The sequence below is a fragment of the Euprymna scolopes genome, chromosome 17 (assembly GCF_053919585.1).
Source record: "Euprymna scolopes isolate OS-2025 chromosome 17, ASM5391958v1, whole genome shotgun sequence".
NCBI classification, from domain to species: Eukaryota; Metazoa; Mollusca; class Cephalopoda; order Sepiida; family Sepiolidae; genus Euprymna; species Euprymna scolopes.
In genome coordinates, this window is record NC_136498.1 from 111,315,020 (window position 1) to 111,337,672 (window position 22,653).

Below are 22,653 nucleotides of genomic sequence, written 5' to 3' on the forward strand. Positions count from 1 at the left end.
TTCCTGCTGTGCCTGTTATAGAGTGTGGTGTCATCAGCATATATACCCATCTCAGAAGCAATTTTGTTGGGAAGGTCATTTATGAATATTAGGAATAATAGAGATCCAAGGATAGACCCTTGAAGCACTCCTGCATTCATATCATATTGTTTGGATGTACGACCGTAGAGGACAACCTGGATTTTTCTCTTATCTAAGAAGGATTTAATTATGTTAAGTATTCTTCCAGTGATACCGTATGATCTAATTTTCCTGAGGAAACCTTCATGCCATACCCTGTCAAAAGCCTTAGATATATCTAGAACTACCGCTCTACCCTCCCCCGTTTTGTCCAGTGAATGGTATATACGTTCAGAGATTACAGTGAGGATGTCTGCTGTGGAACGGGCTTGCCTAAATCCATATTGTTGGTCAGTCAGAAGTTTAGCATCTGTAAGGTTATGCGTGGTTAATTTTGGACTCATATATTTTGGCGAAAAGTGAGAGGAGGCTAATGAGGCGATGATTTAATGGGTCAGTTCTTTCATCAAAATTCTTGAAAACTGGTACAACAGAAGTAGTTTTTTAGCAGTCCGGAAAGCAAGATTCATTAAGGCATTTGTTGTAGAGTTTGGAGAGAACTGGAGCTACTTCGGCAAAGCACTTTTTTAATAGCACAGCCGGGATTAAATCGGATCCACATGCTTTTGAAGTGTCAAGATTTTTATGATAGCATGCACCTGAGCAGGGGTGATTTTTAGATCGTCTAGGATGGCGTCTGTCCGCAAAGGAAAGTCAGAGAGGGGTTGGTTAGAAGGGTCCAGTGTGGAGTTTGAGGCAAACCGACTGGCAAGCATGTTAGCCTTTTCAGTTGCTGAGCAAACAACCTCGTGATTGTTGGTTAGTGGGGGAATTGTTGATTGCCCATTATTTACTACACTGTTGTAGATTTTCCAGAAGTCACGATTTCCTAATTTTTGTGCTTCGATGCGTTTTTTTGGTGGTTTCAGTAAATTCTCTCTTAGCTGTCACTATTTCTTTCTTGCAGTTACTTCTAGATTCTATATACTTCTGTCTGTTAGAACTGGACTTATGTCTGTTAAATCTGTGGTACGCATGCTGCCTTTGAGCAATGGCAGTTGTGAAAGTAGAAGTAAACCATTGAATGGGGCTTGCTATAAAATTTCCACATGGGAACATGTGCTTCAATTGCCATTTTGAACCATTCAGTGGTCTCATTTGCGCACTGTTCAGCAGGAAGAGAAAATATATTTCCCCATGGGGCATCTCTGATGAGATCCCTGATGGCTTCCCAGTCAGTCTTTTTATAATATCTTGTTGTTTTGAGCAATGGCTCTTCAGTTTTGGGTCTAGAGTTTAGGGCGATTGCATGATCAGCATTTCCAAGTTGGCTGTTGGCATTTGTTATACAATCATCAGGAACTGTGGTCAGAAACAGATCTAGAAGTGATACGTCTTGTTTTTGCTGGTCTGGGAAACAAGTTGGAAATGTAACCATTTGTGATAGGGAGTGAGATATAGAGAAGCTATGTGTTGCACAGCCCGCTGCGTCTGTGTAAGTAGAGAATCCTGGCCAGTTTCTGTGGTGAACATTAAAGTAACCAAATACATGTACTTGTGCGCTAGTGTCGAGGGAGAGTTCTGTGTCTATGCTATCAGAGACTTTGTTTATTATGGTGCAGTCCTGGGTTGAGGGAGAGTGGTAGAGAAAATACAAGTAGCTAATGTTATGTTGCATGTTTAGTCTAAAGCATATAAAGGCTTGATCACCCGATTCTAGGTTTGTTTCTCTAGTCAAGGGGAGGGTATTACGAATGTAGACTCCGTGCATATGTCTATCAGAGTCCTTACGGCAGAGTGGGAGATATCCAGGCATGTTAAAGTAGTTGTCACTTAGTACTAAGATATCCGGGATATTTGTTAGGAAAAATGCTTCAACATCAGCTAAATTAGTTCTAAGCCCACGGCTGTTCGTAAATGCAAGGCTCAAGGGAGGAGGCAAGTTGAATTTGTTTTAACTTAAGCCTTGTTTAAGCTTAATTTTTTATTATACTGTCATCATTTTTTTTAAAGAGTTTCAGTTTAGGTAAGGGGGAGCTGAACAAGAGGCTATGCTGAATACCAGACATGCAACACAAGTAGACGATCAGCTGACCTTTCATCAACTAGGATTGTGGCCTCAGGAAAACTCACTGGGAATGAGTGCAGGGCTCCTTTCCATGTGCGACATGGCACTATAAACATCCCGATATTATACAACTGTTGATGGAGCAGCCGCTCTAAGCACTACTAACGAGTTAGGGCTCATGTACTACCAGTCAGAAACAACAGCCAGGAACTGTCAATCCGGTACCCTCAACCTATCAGATGATGGTCAACCCAATCTAATTGCACAGGCATATGTGGCACTCAAGCACGCCCAAGTGCCCAGTTGTGAGGGGTGGGATGTGTTGGAAGTGAGGAAAATGGCATTCATTGCCCTAGACAAGAAACAAGATCTATCACTGAGTGTTTCTGTCGAATCCCTGTGATAGTGTCTCTCCGCCTGACTAATAGGCAAAAAAGGAGTATGGAAGCCGGCGATAGATAGAGCCTATCTACTCCTTAAGCAGTTTAGGTTTGCAAACCGGTAATTTGTTTGAGTCACCAGCTCTAGGAAGGTTATCATCCAAGACGGGAGAGGTCTCCCTCCCTTTAGGTTTAGTTTCAGAGTTTTCCTTCTAGACGGATGATCTGGGAAGATCTACTGGGTCCATCAGCACCGAGAGGGTTTGCTCGGCACTTGGATCCTAATCCAGGTATTTCTGCGACCCCGTGTGGTTATTTAATGTTACTGGATTAGTTTGTAGAGGTTATATATCTACTGAATAGTTACACTCCTCAAAGTGATTTAGTGACATTGCTATTTCATTTTTACTGGAAAAAGTGGAAGCAACTAAGTTTGTAAGCAGACTTGTTAGGAGTTAATGTGGTTTGAGACTTTTTTTTCTTTAGATTTTTAAAAAATTTATTTATTTTATTTATATGTTAGCTTAGGATAGGATAACATTATAGTATAAGTAGGTATTAAGAATTGAACAAAGAATTGTTGTGCCCAGTCTCTGTATATTTTAGATGACAGGAGGGTTAAGATGTAGGTGCAATGCAGTACGGGTATAACTGGAGGTAAATTTTAAGTCATGACGTACTCCGTATGTATAATTAAGTAAATAGATATATGGGCAAGTTTTCAATAGATGCGAATAAATAGAGGTTGTAGGTATTAAGTGTGTTTCTACTATTGAAGGAAGATAATTTCAGCTTTCATTTAAAAGTCGTGGAGTATTTTGCATAACAAGAAGTATCAGTTCAGTTTTGTATTAATCATTGCAAAACTATCTAGGAGGAGACATTGTTATGTAATGTAGATCGCTTTGCATCTGAGTACATACTTTAGCTGGTAAGTACCTAACTGGATAGAAATGAAACTCTAATGCATGTCTTAGAGGTAGAAATGTATAGATGTTTAGTCATGACTATTAAGCGGTCAGCATGTGAATGTTAAGGGCTGGAAGCTAAAGGTACCACTAAAAAGGCGTGTGTAATGTAGGAATTTTAGTGGCAACTTAATGGGGGGGGGTAGAGCAGATTGTTAGCTTTCAAGAGACGGGGTTGTTAACTTACAGAATACAGTAGAATTCCATTAGGATTTAGAGTTTCAAGTAAAGTTTAGTTTGGAAAAAAAAAATGTTTTTCTTATTTAACATGCAAGTTAGACAAAGGCAGTCGTCTTCAAGATAAAGTGCATATTGAATATACGTAGCTAGCTGTCAGTGGTGTTTTTTCAGTTATAAGAGAAACAATTAGTACATGGTGATTGGGAATTCGTATTTATAGGCAGTCATTAAGGTCAGGCACAAAGCATTGTATCTATTCAGAAAATAGTCCTAGTGATGTAGCTAAGATCACTGTATATTTCAGTTACAAATATAGTGAAAGTTAAATATAAGCTTTATTCAGTGGTTTGGTATAGATATCAAGGAGGCCACTTTATTAATATATTAATTAGTATATTACTTAAATAAAGTTCTTCTAACTTCTACAGTAGAAAAAAAATCCTATCTCCTATGTCATGTTTCTTAATGAGCGTGAGGATTTCACCTTATTCTGGTGTTGGAATTGTAAAACTTTTACAAATTTCAGTCCTTCTTCAATAATTGTAATTTTGTCCTTTTCCCTTGTGAAGGTCTCAATTGCTTGCACAATCTTTAGAGTTCCCATTTCTACATTTTGAAGGTGGGCTTGCACCTTAGATATTATCTTGCCTACACTATTTTATCCCTAATTTTCGTTAGTTCAGAGCATTAGAATTAAACATTTATGCTGGAAGAGAGAACGTGATTGGTGTTTTGCTAGTTTGAGGGGGGGGGGCGAATTTAAACTAGACAAGAAAGCTAAAGACAATAAATACATATATAATTAAAATTAAAATACATATATAATTAAAAAATAAAAATAAAAATATGAAATTTAAAAGAGAAAAAATTAAAAAGTTAGCATTTGTTAGGATTAAGATGGATTAAAATAAGACTTATCATCTTGCCTTGAACACCTTGACTTCCAGCACAAGTAACCATATTTTAGGTGGAAGGGTGGAGGGTGATTCCCTTGCCCGGATATTGTACGTGTTTGAATCTATTTATAGGAGATAAATTCATCAACTATCTCCTATAAATAGATACAAACAGGTACAATATCAAGGGAATCACCTTCCACCCTTCCACCTTAAATATGGTTACTCGTGCTGGAAATCAAGGTGTCCAAAGCAAGATGATTCATGATATAACAGGTGAACCAAATGACAACATTTTCCAGACACCAAAGCAAAGATTTTGAATCTAAGTTATTATACCCGTATCTCTCAATTAGTTATGTAAAATCCATTTTTACAAAACAAGCTAGAAAAACAATCTCTCCCCAGCTCCATTGTTCCAAAGAATCCCATTATCAGATTTATATTTTCCTTTCATTGAAACAGATACTATTTTTCTGATGGACAGAATTCCATTGACATCTGTCTTTCCTTGACCAAGCGTCAGCCTACCCCCTTAACCATACCTCATCCGCTCTCATCTTCATCTATCTTAATGGGGTCCCTGGCGTCGCCCGGGATCCCGTTACATTAAAATGGGTGACTACTTGGGAGTACCAGGTGCTGTATGTGCTCTCTACTTATCTCGGCATTGTTTCTAGTTGTCCTGGACTTCTCCTTGCCACTGGAATCAAGTAATACCAACTCAAGAAAGGAGTGGTTAGAGATTGCACAACCCTTGCTTCACAATTCAGTGCATATCATCCATCATTCAGGATGATCAGATGGTCCTCTTGTTCCAACGGCGAGAATCCATCTGAGTTCAGTGCACATATGTTACCATTACACGTACCATAGTTTGTGAATGTGCCACTTGCTTTAAACCCTAATGGTCAGATCTATTTTGAACGATGTTCTCACATGCGTTAGGTCTGACAAAAAAACTGAAATAAAAAAAAAAAAGCTAGTGTGTTTAGGTTTTTATATTGTGCGTAAAATTTGGAAAATAACATTTTTTGCTGTGGTGATGGGTTGAAATGAGTTGTTGATTTGAGCTTTTATCCAATACTTAAAAACAAAATTCGCTGCTGCTGCTGCTGCTGCTATAATCTCATGTTGGAAGTGATTTCTGACTCGAATTATAGTTTATTGGCCAAAATTCGAAAAAAAAAAAAAAATTTTGTGCACCTAGACAGTATTTTGCAGAGGAACCACTTGTTCTAAAAAAAAATCCTACAATTTTTATCTATATAATGTTAAAATTCTGATAATATTGCTGGGCTGGTTGGTTGCTTATGGAATGTTTTAGATAGTGGGAAGACGGACGAATGAGATGAGAAATAACAGGAGAAGTAGAATAGGAAAGAGAGTAGGAGTAGCGGAATAGAGTAGTAGTAATAGTAGTAGTTGTAGCAGTAGTAGTATCAGGAAGAGATTGAGAGGATTTTAAAAATATTTAATGATACCTATTTATTTTCTTCCCCACAAGAGCAAAATGTGACACAAGGTCGTTTTTAAAGAGGGGGGGATAGCTCATCAGAAAGGGGTACTCTGGAAGGAATCAGAAATTAAAAATTGCCTTAGGCTAGGAGGGTTTCTTCTCCATCGACTAAGGACAAAATTAACTTAGTGTAGTGAACATTGTACTCTTATTTATCTATTTTATTGAACGAGAAAAAAATGGAACATACACAAAGTACAAACAATAATACATCAATTCAACAAAATTAGGCACAAGGTCCTATAAGAAATTGGGGAGGGGAAGGGTACAGGGTCTTTGTGACTATGTAATTGAAATATACAAATGATGAATTGGAGTCTTACTCTTGACTGGCAACATTTACCATAATACCTCATTCACTCTATGGAGCCTAATCTAACTATTGAGACCCAAGCGTTAAAATTAAGGAAAAAACATATGTACAATTTGTAAAAACTTATCTGTGTGTTTGTGTATGCATTTTTTTTTTTTTTAAAGAATAAATATAGTGTATGTGTGCATTTGTGAGGTGACAAAAAAAAAAGAACCAGCTAAATATTTAATAATATACACATCATGCTGTATAGGAAACGAATAGAGAAAGATAAAAAAAAAAAAAAAAAAGAACAAGAAAGACACAAATTGGGTATTAAATGTCCTTCTTACCCACTTAGTTCAGATTAATATGACTTCTTATTTTGGTAAAAACCACAAAATAAGCTTATTGTGATGTTATTTAAGTGGACAGTTTGAAAAACTTTTATCATATCTTGTTAAACAGGATATTGAAGAAGAAGAAGAAGAAGAAGAAAGAAAAAAGAAGAAGAAGAAAGAAAAAAAAAGAAGAATAAGGAAGGGAAAAAAGAAAGAAAAGAAGGGGGAAAAGAAAGAAAAGAAAGAAAAGAAGGAAAAAAGAAAGAAAAGAAGAACAACACCATGAAGAAGAAGAAGAAGAAGAAGAAGAAGAAGAAGAAGTAAGAGGAATGTAGAGTAATGAACAAAATAATTTAAAAAATAAAAAAGAGAGCTAATAAAAAAAAAGCCTCCCCCCCCCCCAAAAAAAAAACAAGGGCAGGTACCTTGAGCAGCAACAAAAAAATAAAAATAAAAAATCACATATAAAAAGACGTGACTTTCTTCTGTGTTGCTCAAGATGTTAGTCATCTGCAACATTCGTCAAACAAAAAAGCCTATGTAGTGTTCATTTCCTTTCAACTGTAACCTTCCGCCATGTCTATCATGATGTCATCCGGCAATGTCTACGACTTCTCTCTTTCTTTTTTTTTTTGACTTGAGAGTCACCACTTATCAAGGCCCGACGCCACTCGAGGATAAGTGTTAATGAATGTAAGGTGATAGTGTAGTAATCGTTAATGGTGCCAATTGGATAGAGTTTGGGTTATTTATGGCGATGGCTCAACAAAAACTTGTTTACTCAACCAGGAAACAGGCCAGCTGAACGGACGAGCAGTTTTGGGAAAGAAGCTTTGTCCATGGAGTCTGCGTCCTGAATTAGGCACAGTTAGAGAGTGGGGTAAATTGTATATAGTGGCTGTAGCTAGTCGGGTGTGTTTTGTGAAAGTTTAGCAAAGGGGGCGGTAGATTGGGATTCAGTTGAGCAGTTGCCATGAAAATAATGATAGAGCAGAAACAGGCTCACAACGTCTTATCTATGCGAAAGAAGTTGCAGGGAAGAGAAAAGAGCATCACCAACTAGGTTTAGAAGCCGGTTTTGAACTGTATCAAGGCTGGATGGAGCGCACTGAGAAGCTCTTGCCCAGCTGTGACAACAGTACTCCATTTTAAGGAGTATCTGGCTCTTATTGGCAACAGATTTGATGCATGTATTGCATTTCAGATCAGGAGTGGAGGTCAGTCCCAGAAGTTTGTCAAGACATGAAGCTTTCTCAAGACGAAAGCCATTCATTTCAATTGAGACATGATAGGGTTAGGGTTAGGGTTAGGAGCGATTATGATGAAAGGAGAGAAGCTTGGTTTTCGATACATTAAAATTAACCACTCACTTTTTTCTCCATTGCACCATGTTCTCAAGATCAGAAGAAAAAGAATGAGAAAGATCTTGATCATTCTTGCGTGTAGTTCTTGTTCTATGCCCCATACAGATTATTATTATTTGTTGTTTTTAGTTTTACTATTGATTAATTGTTTATTGAAATTAAAAGCCGTTAAAGATTATTTTACTAAAATAAATCAATGTGATTCTTCAATCATAAGTTAAGTATTATTTATCTGAAATATACACAAAAAACAATAATAAAGAAGGTTCATCTAAAATATACAAAAAACAGGTTCTGAAAAAAAAAACAGGTTCCTCTAAAATATTCGATAGAAAACAGGTTCATTTAAAATATAAAAAAAGCAGGTTCATCTGAAATATATGTAAAAAAACAGGTTCCTCTAAAATATTCGATAGAAAACAGGTTCATTTAAAATATAAAAAAAGCAGGTTCATCTGAAATATACAAAAAAAACAGGTTCCTCTAAAATATTCGATAGAAAACAGGTTCATTTAAAATATAAAAAAGCAGGTTCATCTGAAATATACAAAAAAAAACAGGTTCCTCTAAAATATTCGATAGAAAACAGGTTCATTTAAAATATAAAAAAAGCAGGTTCATCTGAAATATACAAAAAAACAGGTTCCTCTAAAATATTCGATAGAAAACAGGTTCATTTAAAATATAAAAAAGCAGGTTCATCTGAAATATACAAAAAAAAAAAAACAGATTCATCTGAAATATACAAAAAAAACAGATTCATCTGAAATATACAAAAAAACCAGATTCATCTAAAATAGTCGATAGAAAACAGGTTCATTTAAAATATATATTAACGTCTTAGCAGTGGGGATAGCGTTTTTTTTTTTTAATGCTCTAGGAGAGTAAGACGTGGACTTGATTTCCTTTGGGCTTCAGTTCTTGCTGCTGAATTTAAGGAGGATGCAAACAAAAACATATCAGCTCAAACAGTGAGAAGAAGATTATTAGAAGTGGGATTAAAAGGATGCAAAGCAAGGAAGAAGCCATACTTGTCTCAGACCAAAAAGAAAAAACGACTGGAATTTGCAAAAAAAAAAAAACATGAAAATTGGACACCTGGTGATTGGACCAAAATTATTTGGTCTGACGAAAGTAACTTTGAGGTAAGTTAACAGCTTCTATTTCCTAAACTTTAAAAGGAACGATTGAATTTTTTATATGAATACACATCCATAACATCTCTTCAAAATATTTTTCACCACATTTTTGCACCCATCTGGAGCAAGTTATGTTCACAATTGGAAAGGAAAGGCATTTCATCGTGATTGTGTAGTTCCAACTGTCAAATTTGAAGGAGGAAGCATAATGGTTTGGAGCTGCATGGCATGTGAGGGCAGAATGAATTTCACAATTCATTCTAACATGCTGGACCGTGTTTACTCAAACTCTTTGACAAAAATATTTAATAATAATATTCCAAGTGATGTAATCTTCCAACAAGACAATGCCTCATGCCATACATCAAAAGTTTAAATGAGTTGGTTTGAGAAAAAAGGGATTACAGTAATAAAGTAGTCCCCTCAATCCCCAGACCTAAATCCCATTGAAGCTTTGTGGTTTCATCTAGGGAAAAGAGTGGGAATGCACAAATGTTTATCAAAAAAAAAAAAAAAAAAAGAATTAGAGGCCAAACTTCATGAAGAGTGGCAGAAAAGGGATCCTACCATCTGCAACAATTTAGCCAATAATATGCAAAAACGAATAAAAGCTGTTATAAAGGCAAAAGAAGGACATTCCAAATATTGATTGTTGTTAAAATAAATTTATTAATGTTTATTTAACTATTTTTAACTTTTAAATATATAAGTTTGAATCAACTTTTCATTGGTGCTCCATAATTTTGACCATGGCTGTATATATACTGCAATATATATATAAATACATTTACTAGCCTGTGTTCCGGCATTGCCCGGGTATTTGGAAGTGTGTATTGAGCAAAAAAAAAAAAAAAAAAGTGGTAGTAGGAAGGCAGGTTCGAACCTGTACCGTGAAGGAAGAAAAGAATGTGAAGAAAACAATAAAAAACGTGAGGTCTTTGCTGTTGCGCCCATCACCAAACTGGAAATGACGAATGTTTAAATTAAGGCTACTCAATCGAAAAGAAGGGATGACTTTCGAAAATATCAGTGAAAAAAGCGAACCCTCCCTGTAGAAAAGTGCCCAGCTGAGGGTTAAGAAATTAATGTTTTTAGCCAATTTTTCTGTTATTTGACGTCCAAAGGATCGAGATTTAAAATGATACCGATCTTGTAAAAATCCGTCGCCTTTGTCAAAAGTTTTTGCAAGATATACAAACATACATACATACGTTTAAACAGACAGGTGAGATTTATATTATAGACTAGCGGAGGTACTCGGCGTTGCTCGGGTGTTTAGAGGTGTGTGTGTTGAGGGGGGGGGTTAAATTAAAGCAAAAAAATAAGTGAAGTAATAACTCTGTTTAAATATTATAAAAAAAACAATAAACGAATGTGATGCAAACGAACGATGCTAAAAATTCTTAAAATCTGAAAAACAAAAACTAAAAAAGAAAACGCGAACGTGATGGAAAGAAAACAAAAAAAACAAAAAACAAACGTGATCCAAAATATATGGTAATCGTAAATCTTAATAGTTAGGAACGAAAGAAAATAAAAAATAAAAAAATAATTTAGATCCTTTATACTAAATTAAGAATTGGACTTCACTGAGTAATGTTAAACTTTTTTTCCTTATGGAATTAGTTTTAAACAAAAACCACTTTTTAAAATTACATAAATAGATTAGCTGTAAATTTTATAAATAAACAAAGCAGATTCCAGATACGAAACTAACATAGAATCGAAACAATATAGATGAAGACTTAGTTGATTAGTCCAGATTAGAAAAATTATTTAAATAAAGAAATTTAATTTAAGAAATTAATGAATAGTATTAGTAAAACATATTAAGTGAATATAGGTAATTGGTGGTAACGTTGTATGATAATTTGATTTAATTTTTTTTTTAATAAGACACGAAAAAAGGTAAATATTTTTAAAACTTCTTAAATCCGAAAAATAAACAAAAAAAACCCCCAGCGAATACGAAAAATGGCATAAATAACCCTGTTTCAGTTGGCAGGGGGTGGGGGTGGGGGGTAGATGAAAACTAAAAGTAATAACCCTGTTTAAATATTAAAAAAAAAAACGAACAAAAACAAAAGAAACAGCAAAAAAGTTATGGGAGGTAGGCTGAAACCTGAAGCCTTGAAGTTAATAGTCTGACGACATAGCATTACGCCATGAAGCCAGGGACCTTAAAAGAGTAAAAAATAAGCATTTAAAAACGAAGGTGGTTTTCTAGGTCAAATATCATGCCATAGCAACAGCAGGAGCAGAAAAAACAAATTCACAGCGCGAATTTTGTTGTAAGATAAAAGTGGCTGAAATAAAATAAATTTACGATGTTTCGTAAGTGTTAGATATTATGATCTTGGTAGCATATAAAAAGTTATAAGAATGAGCCAGCAAGCCATGAAACAGCCGGAAAAAAGCCTTTACCAGACATACAGAAAAAATGCACACACACAAACACACACACATTTTTGCTTTTATATATATATAGACTAGCGGGGGTACTCAGCATTGCCTGGGTGTTTGTAGATGTGTGTGTGTGTGTGTGTGTGTGTGTTGGGAAGGGGGGGGGTATCTACCCAAACCCTATGTTAAACTTCTTTTAAAACATCGGAAAGCAAAAAAAAAAAAGTGAACATGATGTCAAAAGAAGAAAAAGTAAAATAAAAAAACTTGAAAAAAATTTTAAAAAGTTTTGGTACGTAGGTAAAATCGAACACGGAGCGTTGAGGCAAAAAACTTGATAGCTTACGACTCACCCACGAAAGGAAAGTAACTAAAAACAATTTCATTTTAACGTTTATAAACACACAAGTGGCAGGTGCGCTGCGAATTTAATTAGGTCAAAGGAAATTAAATTCTGCACTTAATTTTAACTGCGGGGTAGTTCTTTTGGGTTTGTTTTTTACCCAAGTTTGTCTGGTTTTGTTTCCCAAACACGTTGGAGAAAACCAGCTCCCCTTTATTAGGGGAGTGTCCAAATGAAAGCAATTATCTGATATGACGGTTTTCACCAACATTGACTAAACGTTTATTGCTTTCTGGATACTCCCAGCCCGTAGGCTGAGAACTGTGCCTTAGTTTGACATCAGTTTCGCTTTTATATGAAAAAGTCCAACCAACACGTGAGAAGCCGAAATAGCAATAATTTTGTAAAAGTCGACATAAATAAATCTAGCTGCAACGCGGGTTCGCAATTCGTACATATTATGATCTACACAGTATATAAGAAGTTCTAAGCGATAGTAACCCTCCCCCAAGAAGCCCAGCGAAAAAAGCCTTTGTTGAACATACAAAAACTCGCGTGCCTGTTTTATCTTTTATATATATAGATAACATATAACATATATGTAACTATTATATGCTAGCAGTTCAGTCTGGCTTTGCTTGAGCCCTATGTACTGTTCATAACTTTATGTGAATATGTATATATTAAAAAGTGTGAATATATACGGTAATGCCTTTCTATATAATAATAAGCTTCCTTAACTACCATAGAGAAAAGTGGGTAGAGCCCGCAGAGGTCAAATTTTTAAAACTTTGACCCCAATATTGACTCCTTAAGATTTATTGTTTTGAGCTCAAATAATATTAAAATGTTTGACCCAAAGGTCAACTCTGTCAACTTTGACCTCTTGGCAGCCAAATTTTCGCCCCAAAACTTATTAAACAGCTTGCTGTATGTCTGAATACTCTTTATGCAAAATTTCAAATGTTTAGACTCAAAATTGGCTTAATACTTTGCTATAGACTGCAAAGGTTAATTTTTTTTTTAACTTTCACCCCTTGGCAGACAAATTTTCAGCAAAAAAACGATTAAAAAGCTTGCCCTATGTCTGAATACACTATATATACTATTTCAAATGTTTAGACCAAAAATTGGCTGAGTAATTTGGTAGAGATCACAGCGGTCAATTATTTTTTAACTTTGACCCCAATTTTGACCCCTTAACATTTATTGTTTTGGGCTCAAATCAAATTATAAAGTTTGATCCATGTCCAAGTAATCTACATTTAAGATTTCAAGTGTTTAGACCAAAAATTGGTGGAGGAATTTGGTAAAGTTTTCAAAGGACAAATCGTTGAACTTCGTCCCCTTGACAGCCAAATTTGTGTCCGAAAACAGATTAAAACGATTTTTCCAAATCTCAATACTCCTTATATCAAATCTCGAGTCTCTAGACTGAAAATTGGCAGAGTTATTTAGTAGGGAAATACACACACACACATACACACATATTTTCACTTTTATAGATATACTAGCATTTCAGCCCGGCGTTGCCCGGGTGTTTGGATGTGTATGTTGAGCAAAAAAAAAAAAAAAAAAAGTGGTAGTAGGAAGGCAGGCTCAAACCCGTACTGCAAAGGAGGAAAAGAACGGGGTAAAACCTAATGTTTATGCTGTTACGAACACCGCCAAACCGGAAGCGACATTTTTTTTAATTAAGGCAAGACAATCTAAAGGAGAGGATAACTTACAAAATATCGGCGGAAAAAGTGACCCCCCCCCCTGTAGAAAAGTGCCTAGTTGAAGGGGAAGATATTAATGTTTTTAGCCAATTTTTCGATATTTGTCATATGAAAGGTCGAACTTTAAAACAATACTGATCTTGGTAAAATCCGTCGCCTCTATTGAAAGTTTAAGGCAGACATGCAAACAGACATACATACATACATTTATATATTCGTAACTAAAAATTTTCGACCCAAACTGATGAAAAAGCTTGCCCTATCTCTGAATACCCTTTATGTAAAATTTCAAATATGTAGACCAGAAATTGTCTGAGTAATTTGGAAGAGACCGTAGAGGTCAATTTTTTTTAACTTTGACCCCTATTATGACCCCTTAAAATTTATTGTTTTGGGTTCAAATCAAGTTATTAATTTAAATCCATTTCAAGGAACCTATATCTAAAATTTTAAGTGCGTAGACCCAAAATTGTCGGAGGAGTTTGGTAGAGTTCTCAAAGGTCAAATCGTTGAACTTTGACCACTTAATCGCCAAATTTCTGGCCCAAAACCGATCACATCGATTTTCCCAAATCTCAGTACCCTGTATATCAAATTTCGAGTCTGTAGACTAAAAATTGACAGAGTTATTGCATAGGGAAATGTACACAGACACACAGACACGTTCACTTTTATATATAGATAGATATATTATATTTTAAAATAAGGTTCCTAATCTTCAACTATGAATGCTATTAAAAGTATTATTTAATGAAAAAAATATTTTATTTTAACATTAAGCCAATTTAATGTGGTTTAAATTGTTTGGGGCCAAGAATGAGTTACATAGCTTTGCTGTAAATACCTGATGTCTTTCTGGAAATAATTCTAACAAGAAATGTATCGGGGAAACCAATGCCAACAATAGAATGTGGTTCATACGAAATTAATGAATAGATAAAATTCCATATTTTGCCATTAAGTCATGTATTACTATGTCCACACCAATTAAAAAAAAAAAAACACAGTTGTTTTCAATGCGTGGATGAAGGAGTGCCTTACTGTGCTTAGTTCCGTTTTCAAGAATAGCTGTATTTTGTTTATTGAATAAACATTAGATTATCTGTTAAAATATATCTCTGTCCAATCAAGACAAGAAAGAATGGTTTTAGGTCAACTGTCCTATTTTATAAATACTCTTCAATACAAAAACATTGATACGGATGTACCGTTCTCCACATGATGTTCTTAGTAAGGGTTTCGCGCTTTGCACTTGTTTGGATTAATTAGTAACATAACTCGGCACTCCCGTGAGAAGGTGGTTAGAATACTCCAAGGTGTCTTTTTGTAACAGTGATAAATAGTGATATTTGTTTCCTCTGGGGGAGAGCAGCCCCTGTTAAGTGGTTTGGTCACAAGATGACCAATCAGACCCCAGGGAGTAGTACATTTGATCGGCCCTTTTATGAACTCCATCCGAAAATATTTAGGAATTTGCAAAGCAGAGAGCTTCCATACAGCCACAAAGAAAGATGTTAACGCTATCTCCTGTCACTTGTGGACTACATACTCTAAGCATAGTTATCGTCATTTAAAGACTTTTCACCAGTCAAAAATTATTATTATTACTTATGCGCGAGCCTATTCTAGTCTCACACAAAAACATGCGTACACATTTCAAGCTATATTACTTGTCATATACATACGCACACACAAACATATGTGCCCACGTCCACACACGTACATATACTCACATTCGCGTACATACACTCACATTCACGTGTATATACACACACGCTAACGCACACACATGTACTCACACATGCACACACATACGCACACAGATGGACAACGTCACTTCCTTTCAATGGAAATCCACACATGCGCAAAAGACCACCGGAAACAAGTATAAAACAAAGAGCAATAACCGGCTTCTTTCTTTTAGGCCCAGCCTTCGAGCTGGTCGGTCTATGGACCGACCGCGGCCTCACGCCACTTGCTACTATGTGGGACAAAAAGCTAACAGACTGTATGTACACATTCTCACTCTTTCTCTCTATATCTACTACTGGTCCCTGAGAACACCACCGCATAGCTGACTGCTAACATGGCGCACAGCTTAACCTCTATCCTTTTCTTTGTCTACACGCTGGACTATCGTTCCCATTTTCCACTACATCACTCACTTCTTTTCCCACGCGCAAACAAACAATAGTGACCTGAACGTGAGATGAACACACATTTCCTTTTCTTTCTACAACACCAGTCCCGCAACGAATGATGGTTACACCCGCGCGGACATGAACATGTGTTATATCTAAAACATTGATTCTTTCAACAGTAAATAAAAGACATTTATCTTATCCATCAATTGAGTTTTTGTTTCCTTCAATTCCATTCGTTTCATTATTTTCTTGTAGCGAGTTACGGTATTTTATATCCTGGTCCGCAACACATACTTACTGTTATAAGGGACATAATTACGTATTGAACCGGATATGAAACAGTATATAAAAGAGCTACTATTTTAATGTAGGGGCGTCTTGTCTTGTTTGCAGCCTTGCGTCCTACCAGTCTCGCGTCTTACACTCTACAAGTGTACTTCGGTTAACCAAGCTTCCCAGGGACGAGCTTTTAGCTCTCACACGCTAAGTTCCTTTTTCTTTGCCTTCATTTACATTTATCTAACTTCAAAAGCAAGTAGCCATTTTGTATTTGTATTATTACGAAGTAATAATAAACCTTTTTGTTATGCATTCCACTCGGCGTATTTTGTCAAATTATTATATACCGTTGAACAGGATATAACACTTACTCACTAGGAGTAGTCACACAAGCCATCTTCAAAGATTGCTCTTTGAGAACAACTTGTGGCGTTCCCTGGAGTCTGAGTGATAACAAGTCTTTCCAGATTTCCAGTACTCTCCACCTCTTTTGATAACCTTTGCAAAAGAATTTGCATTATCACAACCACCGTTTACCATTAATTTCTCATTGGCAGCGGCCATCAGTCTTCACTGGAATTCAGGTGGCAATAAGCCTCCCCAAGGTACCAGTCCTCTTTGCACTCAACGAAGCGGAGGTCTAGTTAGTGCTTTCTCTCCTCGGTCTTTTCATCCTCCTTGACCCTCATTTATTTGGTTGGTTGTTTTTGTTTTACGGCATATCAACCCTTTTCAGGTTATTTAATGCCGAATCCGGTGATTTTGAATAAAATTTTTTAATAGAATATATTTGTTTTTTGCAAGTCAGTTTCTATTTAACCCATAGTTAGGACCCTAACCCTAACTACCACTCCGGGTCAGAGTGGACCTGGGAGCTATGGCATTTATTTGGTGTGGTGCCAACACACACACACACGCACACACACACATACAAACACACACACACAGTTAAGAACTACTAAGAGTAACACAGCAAGTAGATACACAACTTAAGGGTCCTTAAAGGAGCTCGACCACGTGTATATACACCAGACTGTATAAATGTATATAGACTGTATATATAAGACTTGTATATAATGGAATAGGAACAGATGCTTTCCCAACTGCACTGATATGCAGAAGTTCAAGTGTAATGTTAACAAACATCTTTCTACTCATCTCCCTTCATAATGACCCCGCTAATTAAGTCCCTAATAGTAGCCCCCGCTTCAAAGTGGCACTGTGCCTTGTTTGGGATGAAAATTGAATAAAAAAAAAAATAAAAAAATGGAATGGGAACAGATGCACGCGGGCAAGCCTGAAGAGAGGATCACATAGAGGCCATTAGAATACCCACACACACGATAGAGCAAGATGTACATAAACACTATTATATAGCAGACACAATATAACAGGAAGATGTCATCGATCAGCAAGATCACTACAACCAAGGCTTTAAAGGAAAAAAGGAAAAGGGAGTGTGAAACTAGTGCACACTCCCTTTTCCTGTGATCAGCACTGGGTAGGTAAGTTAATTGGGAGTTATTTGAAAATTAGCAGGGAGACCTGACGTTGTCTGGGATTGAATGATGATCAACAAATGTTTTACACTCCCATATTTTTATTGTCATTTAAATCAGTGAATTAGACCATTTTTCAATCAAATCGATTGATTGCCTGCTCTAGTTAGGGACCCATCACAGTGCACCAGGAAGAAACTTCAAATGGCTCCCCGCAGTGACTTAGTCCACAATACATAGTAGCCTATATTGCACTGTAGAGAACCTACTGTTGATTTTATAAAAATATTCTTATATATAATGGTTAGAATTAAATTTAAAATACAAAAGCCAAGTATCATGGTGCACTTGTGCTCTAAACAGAAGCATTCATTTTGAACACGACCTTGTCATATCAAAAAACACACTGTTGATTTTATTTGCCTGCTGTTGTAATATTTTGGCCCTTTTAATGGGGTAGATATTTATTTGCTGCCCACATCAGCAAAATGTGGCACAAGGCCGGAAAGTGGGAACCCCGCAGGCTCCCCTAAAGAAGGGGCCCTCCTTCAATTTTAAAAATTGCCCGAGTAACCCCGTCGGCATTCCCCGGTCGGGGCGCCTCAGGCAGCAAGCAATAAACTTGCCCCACCGGAAAGCCCGGTGGCAAGGCCTGGAAGGGTGGACCTCCTAGGTATTACCCAGGCGGTGTACCTCAGTCCAACAGGTGCTGGGCCGGTTCCCGGCCCCTCACCTGTTGGGCTGAGTGTCAAGTGACGAATCCTTGACTTGTACTACCCTGTCTCCCTGCAGCCGAAGCCGCTAGGAGACATCCCATCAAAAGAGTGTTTTAATGGGGTATGATCCCACACAGTCGGACGATTCTATTTATAAACGATGCTGCTAAGAACTGACGAATCAAATTAATTCACGTTCTGCTACCAACCAATCAGAAACCAGAATTGCTTCATAAATATTAAACCTTTTCTGGAGCAATTTCACATGTTCTTTCCCGGGTTTCGACACGGTAAGAATATTTTGTTCTGTGGAACTGTCTACTACAAACAAGTCACCTACCAGGACTTGTGTGTAACAGCGAACCATCTGAAAATCAAAATGGCTGACACTTCTAGACCTGGTGTTACTACTTGTGTGCTGATAATGGCTTAAATTTAAGTTTAAAATGTAAAAGTCAAGTATCATGGTCCAGTTATGTTTTAAACAGAAACATTAATTTCGAATGCACTCCTATCATATCAAAGAAACTACTGTTGATTTTATATGCTGGGCCTTTCGGCTTGTGTGGTAATAAAACTTCTGAAATACACTTGCAATGTTAGGCTGTATAAGGTGTTAACGTTGATCAAAATCACCTGTTCCTTCTTTAATCAGATTTTACAAAACATATCTAAGAATGTTACATGATAAAGGGCTGTCCCCTTTTCATGTAAGTAAAAAAAATAGGGAATTAGTTAAAGGTAAATATGAAATAGGATAGTCAAGGATTCGAACTTGCAAAGCTAGATTTGGAATTGAAAATTCCAATCATAAATAAAAATAAATACAGAATGTTATTGAAATAAAGAATGTGAGATTGCAATTGTTTAGCTTACATATCTGTTATTGGAAAACGAATGTAATAATGAAATTTGTTTCTGTGAAAACTTAAATAAGGAATTTAATCGTCAATTGAAATTGTAAACATATTTTGTAAAAAGGTTATTCGAAAAATCGGTTACTGAATTCGGGGTCATATCAAGTTTGGCAACATGACGCATGTCATCCAACGTGCTTTATGAGCACATGTTTAATCATGCAATGATGTGACGAGTTCTCAATATAAGTAGAGTTTTTAGATGCAGTCTGAGAGAAGAGGAGAAAGAAGGGAGAAGAGCCTAGAGATACATGCTGACACCAAACCTTAGAAGCGGAGGTTAGAGAAGAAAAAGCCATGTAAAGAAACTTTGAATTCCTTAAGCGAAATCAGGACTGGTCATGAAATAAAGGACATCATCATGTGTTTTTGTATCTGCGTCGTCGTGTTGTTATTCAACAGAAAAAGTATTGTCCATTTATGTTATAAGAATCTTGATAAAATCATCATCTAAAAAAAATGTGTTAGAAAGTATATGTGTCAAAGTATAAATGTTATAGAAACACTCCCGTTCACAGAACATTCAAAAGTATAAACGCACTATCTCTCGGTCTATCTATCTATATATCAAATCTCTTCTCATTGTGTAGTAACATGTATACTGTCTATTATATATATACAGAACTGTCTCTCTTTATATATACCTGTTTATGTCTCCAATATGCTCATACAACACTCTTACTAACATGAACAACAACAAATATATAAGTCGTCATCTAAACAAGAACACTAAATAAGAACTATGCAACAAGAACACTGCCAGACACATAAAGTACATTTGTGTGAAATTTTAAAAAAAATCAACACAGCCGTTTTGGCGTTCCTAGAGAACAAACTCACACACACACAAAATTCTTTTTATATAATAATAGATAATATTTACAATGTGTTGTATTTTTCAACAGGTTATTTCAAGGTGCAGATGGAACGAGGAAATGAGCTGCTCCAAAATTAGTGGAACCAGTAAAGCTCTCACCACAACAAATGCACGGATGATGACATCCCCGAAGACAAAGTATGGTTTGGAGTTTATTGACTTTGTTAAATGATTTTCAAACTAAATCATTGCATAGTGTTCCCAAATTATATTACTCTATTAACAAAACAATCAAAATGGTTAATAGATCTAGTTTTTGAAATCAGCCTCGTGAATAAATTTCCAGACTGAGGAGAAATTCTCTCCGATAGGCTCATAAGAGTAGTGGTAGATGGACAAAAATCGGAGGCCTGCAATATAAATGCTGGAGTCCCTCAGGGTTCAATCCTGGGCCCAACTTTCTTCCTGATCTACATCAATGACCTCCCTAAACACATACTTAAATCATGTGAATAAATTTCCAGACTGAGGAGAAATATTTAAAAAGTAATTTTCCACTTTAATTAGAAATTGCATTCAATTATTTGGAAAGTTTCAATGAAATCGCTTCTCATTTTTCTTTCTAGTAAAGTAATTAATTATAACTTTTCTCTCTTTTTGGTATAAATCTATGTTTGCCTTCCAATCTCAAAAAAACAAAACAAAAAAAAACAAAAAAAAAAAAAACAAGTGAAGCATGGACGGTCTCCCATGAGTGCACAGTGAACGAGGCATAAAAAAATGACTGTTCAACATTTGCCCCCCCCCCTCCTTCATTTAGCCCCAAAAGTCTCCAGGGCACATCAAATCCTGGTGAAAATTAGCAGACAATGCAGTTTTAGGCCTTAACATATGTAAATTTGAGTTTTGCATCATGCAAAAAAAAAAGAACTGACTAAGTCCATCATTTGTCCCCCTCCCCGTTTAGCCCCAAAAGTCCTCAAAACCTTAACATATTTAAATTTGAGTTCAGCACCATGCAAAACTGCTAAATAGACATACACAGAAAATTTTTGACAAAAATAGTCCCAAAAATGGAGTGCTTTTATTAGCCCTAAAGAGCCCTGGGGCACACCCAACGGTTATCGCGAATTATAGACAAACAAAATAATATAGAAATCAGTTAGTTACAACTTTTTAGAAAGTTTTATAAAAATCCAAAGCATCAATTTTTTTTTAATAATCACAAAAGTGTTAATTTTATCCATTTTAGCCAGAAAGGCACCCTAATCTGTTTGCTCTTTGAGAACAGGTTGTGGTGTTCCCTAGAGTCTGAGTGACAACAAGTCTCCCCAGATTTCCAGTAATCTCCATTCTTTCAATAAGCTTTGCAAAAGAATTTGTGTTATCACAACAGCCACTTACCATTGATTTCTCGTTGGTGGTGACCATTGGTCTTCACTGGAATTTGGGTGGCAATAAGCCTCCCCAAGGTCCCAGTTTCTTTGCACTCATCCAGTGGAGGTCTGGCTAATGCTTTCTCTCCTCAGTTTTTCTATCCTCCTTGACCCTCATTTATTACTTGAACTTCTGTATATCAGTACAGTTGGGAAAGCAGAATCCCGGAAGGGAGTTCCAAAGACTTGTAGTTCTGGAGAAGAAACTATTGGAGTAAAAGGTTTTCTTACACCTAGGGATCTCTACTGTAAAGGGGTGGGACTTAGTTGCTAGTCAAGTTTGTCGGGGGTAGTCACATTGAGGAGCTTGTTTCCTTCAATAACTACAAGAAACCTTCTCTACCACCAATAACAATGGCCAAGAACACATTACCTGAAAGTACTTCTTTTAAACTCCTCAGCCTAACGTTTACAGGGAACATGAACTGGAATAGATACATTGAGAGCATGTCCAAGGAAGGTGGGCTCTCTCTACCGTGCTAGAAAGTTACTTACGACTGAAAGTATCCTGTACCTCTATAAAGCCACCATTCGCCTATGTATGGAGTACTGTTGTCACATTTGGGCTGGTGCATCTGTTACTTGTCTCTCACTCCTGGACAGGGTTCAGGAGAATCGCCAACCTGATAGGTGCTGAACTGTCATCTAGGCTTCAGTCTCTGTCCCATCGATGGAATGTTGCGTCCCTCTGTTTGTTCTACAAATACTTTAATGGCGAATGCTCTGACGAACTACAAGCACTTGTACCTCCTCGACATGACTACTCCCAACAAACCCGACAAGCAACTAAGTCTCACCCCTTTACAATAGAGATCCCTAGGTGTAAGAAAGCCTTTTACTCCAATAGTTTCTTCCCCAGAACTACAAGTCTTTGGAACTCTCTTCCGGGATACTGCTTTCCCAACTGTACTGATATGCAGAAGTTCAAGTGCAATGTGAGTTCCAAAATAACCTATCTCTGGCCAGGTCTTTATTTATCTGTCTTTCCTTCAGGCTTGTGAACTGAACCTGATACCTCAACTGTTCTACATCTACAAATCAAATAACTTTAATTCATGCTTTTAATGTGGCGATACCATCAAACTTTAAAGATGTCAAAAACTATATTTATTAACTGACTAGAAAATGTACCCGGCATTGCCTGGTATTAAACATGACATTAAATTCCTTT

At 36.4% G+C, this 22,653-nt stretch overlaps 1 protein-coding gene across 1 annotated transcript in view; it reads left to right on the forward strand.

The window, feature by feature from the left end:
• Positions 1–7,234: 7,234 nt before the first annotated feature.
• The window catches only part of LOC145296884 (uncharacterized), a 175,686-nt gene continuing 160,267 nt past the window's right edge, over positions 7,235–22,653 (forward strand). The window contains exons 1-2 of the mRNA XM_080143030.1: positions 7,235–9,213; positions 20,135–20,244. Coding sequence (XP_079999156.1) covers positions 20,165–20,244 — 80 coding nt within the window. The 5' untranslated portion in view covers positions 7,235–9,213; positions 20,135–20,164. The remainder of the gene's footprint in view (positions 9,214–20,134; positions 20,245–22,653) is intronic.